This window comes from Coloeus monedula (genome assembly GCF_965178545.1).
Source record: "Coloeus monedula genome assembly, chromosome: 5".
NCBI classification, from domain to species: Eukaryota; Metazoa; Chordata; class Aves; order Passeriformes; family Corvidae; genus Coloeus; species Coloeus monedula.
This window is the reverse complement of record NC_138785.1, coordinates 35,802,008-35,808,316: the sequence shown is the minus strand read 5'-3', so window position 1 is coordinate 35,808,316 and position 6,309 is coordinate 35,802,008. Positions and strand designations below refer to the sequence as shown.

General features: G+C 37.6%; 1 protein-coding gene across 3 annotated transcripts in view; it reads right to left on the bottom strand.

Moving 5' to 3' along the window:
* Positions 1–3,662: 3,662 nt before the first annotated feature.
* Positions 3,663–6,309, bottom strand: part of TLL1 (tolloid like 1) — a gene marked incomplete at both ends in the record, with an annotated part of 125,782 nt that continues 123,135 nt past the window's right edge. For all 3 annotated transcript variants that reach the window (XM_082282156.1, XM_082282155.1, XM_082282157.1), the window contains 2 exons: positions 3,663–3,797; positions 5,457–5,707. In XM_082282156.1, coding sequence (XP_082138282.1) covers positions 3,663–3,797; positions 5,457–5,707 — 386 coding nt within the window. The remainder of the gene's footprint in view (positions 3,798–5,456; positions 5,708–6,309) is intronic.

Genomic DNA, 6,309 nt, shown 5'->3' with positions numbered 1-6,309 from the left:
ATGCTTAGGTCAACTCACTGTCTCACAGAAAGGCAATGTTACTCAAATATGTTGTCGACTATAATAAAAGGCCAGCAAAGAACAGAACATTTGCTGTGTGTGCACCTGCCTTGCTTTATTCACTTCAGCTTGACCTCCACAGCTTGTACGTAAGGCAACCATTTTAACTGCTTTCACTGACGACTTTTATTCTTTTTTTACTTTTTTTTCTCTTTTGTTTGTTTGAGGTTTTTTTTTTTAAGGGCACAAGAAAAGCCTCTCACAGACATACCTTCCCTCTTATCTGATTATCTGAGCATGATAACAGGATATCAAGGATCACAGGATTTGGTCTGCTACAGACTTAAATTCTCCAAGAGCTGTCAGTCATGCAGAACCAGCCTATTCCATCAAAATAACACTTTATGCTGAATTTAACAACATTAAAGAATAAAACTCATCAAATCAGAAGCTCTTGATGTAGTTGAGAAAACTTTACTATATGCTCCAGGAAAAGTAATTTAAATCCATTAACTTTGCCACAGTCAAAAAAGTTTGTCAAATAGGAAGCAGAACAAGCGAGTATCATCTTCATCCTGATGGGAATGTTGCCAGTAAATGCACTGTAACTAGATCTCAAAGCTGGAACTGCACATGTGGATAACCCACACTCCTTTTCACAATTTCAAATATCAAAATTAATTCTTTTTTCATTATTTTCTGATTGTTAGGCTATTTATGAGGCATGCTTCCCCTAAGGGAGGAGTTCATTTTTCATTACATCAGGGAAAACCTCCTAGGACTTGTAAATAGCTATGTTTTTAATAGCATCTGATAGCACCACAAGGCACTGACTAGGATCATGGCCAATGAGAAGATACAACCCATATGGTCCATTTATCATCAAGATAATCATTAAGAACACCTTCTGCATTTTCACCACTCTGAAGCATATGAGATCTACAATGGAATAAGCAATCAGAGAAATAAAGTCAAACTTTGTATTCAAAGTTATGGCAACTACTCTCTTCTGACTTCTACATATTCCATATGAAACAATCCCAGAAATGCTGTGCTCAAAAGCAATTTTTTGATATGACCATAAAGAAGCACCTTCCACAGAGTTTTGGAAATACACCATAATGTGTTGCCCCCAGTCCAACCTCCTCTCCATCCATTCCAGCTGCGTTATTCAACATAGAACAGCAGGATTTATACAGGGGCCTGTATGAATCAAGAGCAACAAGAAAAACCTTTCCAAAAAAAAATGAACTTGGCTCAACCCTGTGATTATTCGAGTAATCTTGAGAGGAATAAGAAAGCCTAATTTAGAGAAAAGGAAGGCTTTAGCAAACAGAGAGAGATAATACTAAGGGGAGACCGGAACAGAAAAGTGGAAAATAAGATAGCACGGAAACTTGCATTTGATCTCAGCCTCAAAATTTCCCAGCTCCTTTTGATTAACCTTGCCAGGGAGACACTCCTGCTGCTTGCTTTTCCTTTCAGAAATTCAAGCATTGGAATTCCACCCAGCTGATAAATTATGTAACAACATTAAGAATACACGTTTCATTTTTTTAACTTCAGCAATATCTCTGGCTGAATTCTGTAGTAAAATATCTTGGAGAAAATGTTTGTAGTTCATTTCTTGATCAAACAACCTGAAAAATGAGCCAAAAAGACAGTGTAGCAGCATTATAAAAATACAGAAATTATTAAGTTTTTGAAATTCACACGCATCAGTCTAAAAAGAAAAATATATATGAGTAGTAACAGGGCTGCTAAAACAACCAAAGACACCTATACAGACATTCGGTTTTTATTTTTATAAAAAAGGTCAGATTTATTAGTGCCAATGTATGTCCATAGAAGGAAACAAAAACTAAGCTAATCTGAGTAGCAACTTACATCAAAGGATATCAAAATAATATTTCTTGTAAGTGAAACATAATACTTCATTTAAACTTGATTCTTGCAAACTAGAAGTCCTTGTTATCTGTCTATGAAGCCTTTAAAGAAAAGTTGCTACAGTCAAACAGGGTCCTGATAGAACTTGGCACATAAAGAAACAATTCCATATTCACCCACACAATACCTCTCACTCTCCTGGAGCACTCATTCATACAATACTTACATAATGCATATACATTATGACTAAAGCCATGTACGGCCTAAAGCACATAGAGTATCTCAGTTCTAAATGTAACATAACTCTACATCAAAAGCAGGTCACTGTATTTACAGCAGAAGATCTCTCTCTGCAGATGGGGCTTTTGCTTGAAGATCCTTTTGTTAGTGTATGCTAAGATGCTTGAATTGTCAAATTATTTATCAAATTAGAAGTGTATCTACAGGAAGATCTGTCTGATTGTGTGTGAGGATTCTAAGGCAATAATAGTAGTTGTTCCACAGGAATAGCGCTGCCATTGCAACCCACTTTCCATCGGAGCAATGAAGCCTTCCTTCTCCAGATGCAGCCAGGTATAGTGAGACATTCATGATCTGCAAACTGTTGGCTCAAGAGTCTAAAACTTCTCGGTTTGTTTGGTTTTTTTAATGTTCATGGAATAGCACCATAGGAATTCACACTTGATATCATAAAAATCCTGGGTCTGTTGTTTTGTTTTGCTTTTTTCACCATCATGGATATTCTTACTCTTACAAAAAAAACCCTAACAAAAACCTCTTTGGGAAACTTCTCTTTTGGACACTACTGCAGCTTAATTTCTGAATAACTAAATCAGGCAAACAGCTCATTCACAAAAAGGTCCGAAGAAATAAAGCTTAGCAGTGGTTTCAAATGTACTGCTGAAAACAAATTCAGTAGGAGGATTTTCAGATGATCCTTGACCATTTCTCTCTCTCATGGATACTGATTTTGATTCAGGACAGGTTTTCATCTCAGTCTCTTTCTATATTCAGTGCAAAATAAGAGCACATCATCAGAGATAGCTTACTTAACCAGTAAACCAAACATTTTCAGATGCTTACACCATTCAAATTCAGTCAACTAGTGATGACTGATGTAACAGTTCAGACTTCTCAGTCATTAGTAAAACAAAATACTCTATAGATCAGTTATGTTTCAGAAGTAAGATTTTCCAGTTTCAAAACACTGATAACCTGATATGACAGATGAATTTGTAAAAAGTACAGAACAATGCAGGAAGGTCTTCCCATCCCATATCTTCTTTCAAGTCCTTGTACACGACGTATGCAGGATTCAAAGTCAAAGCAACTGGGTCGAAGGACAGTATTTTGACTGTGTGACCTAAAAGAGCTTCTTTTCCTCCTAGACACCATACAATTGTCAGTAGGAAGAATGGTCTACGGGGTCACTTCCCCTGAATGAAACTGATTGAATCCACACGCAGCTCTAGCAAATACTGGACCATGAACAAAAGCTTTTATATTTTCCCTGCATGCAAAGTCCTTTCACAAGCTCTGCAGAGACAGTCAAGTATGGAGCCTGCACATCATCATCTTGACTATTCCACTAGGGTAGGTGATTTTCTTCTTTTATTTTATTTCAGTCTCTAGTCTTATAAGTCAGCATTTCCACTGAACTTATAATAAACATTTGTGCTAATAACTTCAGTTTAAAAAAAAAAAATGACACGCCTTCCTTCCTTTTCACTGTGCGTTCTTTCTCACTCTCCTTTTCTAGCATAGAGGTTCTTGTGTTATTTTTTGGTGTGCATGCTATCTGGATATTTTATACTTCTGTATCGTATATGAAATCCTTTCTTGTTGATTGTATCATCAGTGTGAAAGTGAAGTAAAAGAGATTCCCCTGCTGAATAAATTTCTTCTGGTGGCTAAAATAAATCAATAAAGAGAAAAAAATTATTTGCCTACTCTGTGTATTCCTTCACTATTTTTTTTCCTTACAAATATTTGTCTTTTTCTGCTATGCCTCATCATGTACTTCCACTGTGTCTCATATGATGTTGTCTGACATCATCAGACAGAATAGTTCTATCTCATTCAGCTCTCAATTACAGGCGAAGAATTTTTGAGGCAGACTGAGGAAATAACCTAAACTCCTAGTTTCTCTCTAGTTCAGCTGGAGTAAGACAGTGACTGGGCAGGACCACGTACAATATTCTAAATTTAGATATACAGAGGTCAATACCTATTTTCCATCTCATTCTTCATAGCCCTCACAATGTCCTGTTTTATTACTGAAGCACATCGATCAGAAATATCAGCTGAACTACCAAATCCTCTTTCTAAAGTTGAGAAGTTGTTAATATATACTAACAGTGTCTTTTTCCCACTCCAGCTTGGATCATTTTGGTTTTTATTTTCAATAGCTTTTCTATTTAATTGTATCTTTCCTATGTGGCATCTGAAGCCATTCATTTACATCTTACCAGAACCAAACCGCCACTGCCAGTACTCAATCATTCCACCCCGAGCCCCGAAAAGAAGATAATTCAGCCCATTTTCTTGTTCGCTGCACTTCTATTTGTAAAATAAAACAGTAACTTGCAAAGAAAAATACTGTTTTGTGTAAATTAGTAGATTTTAGGCTCAGTTCTAGCATTTCCCTTTCAATACATCCCCAGCAGTTCAAATGGAAGCACCTTTTGTGCATCATTAATTAGTGTTCAAAAATTCACTAGAAGGATTTAAGGCAGTTTACAGGTGACTTGTCTGAATGACTAAGATGTTTGATCCAGCACAGTGGCTCAAAAAAGTGACACATAATTACTTAAGAGCTCCTGTCATCTCATGTAGAGTCTTTGAAGCCTTTTATCTAGGCAAAGAGTATATGTATGAAAGTGTGCTTGCCCTGGTGCACATATAAAGAATTGATGAGGACTTGTGGGATCATTGCACTGGTTTTCACAAGGCAGGCAGCCAGCAGACCAATGCAAGTCTAAAATGAGAAATAGGATACAGCATTTTCAGTGTGTCATCTGGCCAATTTCCTCCATGTCTCACAGTTAAAATGTGTCAGAACACATATAGGATTTCATGGTTTTCTTAAGGCCCATATTAATCACTCAGGTTAGGACCCATTTTTTCCTAAAATCAGACTTAAGAAGTCAATGAGCACACTATAAATACCTCCCAGCTGCCCCTCTTACTGTAAAATGTGGCTTCTTTCCAGCTCAAAGAATTTTAATGTAATAATTTTCAACACTGCTGCACTTCCCTCTACATAAGGGAAAAAGCTGCTAACTTTTTTGTGTGCTGATAAACACGCCACTACCAGCTACTTAAAGATTAACATAACATTACAATACTTTGGTCAAAAAATAGGTAAGAATATTTATTGATTAAAGTATTTCAAGGGAGTTATTGTACTACAAGCCTGCAAATTTATATATTAAAATCTGAAGTAGATAATTTAGTATCTTCACTACAAGGTGTAGTAACTAAACCTCATGATCCTTACCTTCCTCTGCCCTGCCTTTCTTATTCTTTTTGCAGAAACCAAAAAAAAAGTTTTATACCTATTTACTTACCCCAGATCCACAAAATCGACCAAGTCTCACAGCTGTCTTATCATGACCATCAAAAAGCTCCACGTAATCATAGCCACAGTCTGCCTCCTCCTCAACCTCGAAAGTCTGGAACATTAACTCGACGCGAGAGCCGCGCTCAGCCACCAGGAGCCAGTCGCAGTCCGCCTGAACCGGGTAGTTGTTATCACCAAACTGAGCATGCGAGTACAGGTCCTTGGGCTTGAGTTCAGCTTTCAACCGACCACCACACTCTAAATGGAGGGGAAAAAAAGATGGTGAAGCTTATTCAGTGCAAATTTGTGTTTTCTTTTCATAGATGCCCAGTCTTATTCAGGCTGAGCACATTTACCCAAGGAGAGTAGTCAAAAAAGCTGAAAGCGAAGTACTACCCTGTAGGAACATAAATCCATCATTCTGAGTATTTGTTATATAAATTCTGTTTTATAACTAGAGAGACTTGAACATAGTTCATAATTTTCAAGTGAAAGACAAAGACAGGGAACACCAAAGCTATAAGGAATGTGGCTTAAGCAGTATGACAGTCTTTGGGCAGGCACTTGAAAGGTTCCTGTGGCCAGCAAGACAGTTGCTGTAAGGGTACCCACATTTCAGTGGTGACATTTCCACATGAGTTAATGACACCATTTGCAAGTGATAGGGGAGGATCAGGTCCAGCACACACACAGTCAGCGGCTGAGTGCAAAACTCTTTTGTTTCACAGTAGTGTCATCTTTAACCATAACGTGGCACCTGGAGATCCAGCTCAATACTAAATACCACTGCCAAGCTTGCTACCTTGTTTGCTGTGTAGTCCATGAACAGGCCTTTCTCTGCAAAAGAGCGTGACTGGGAG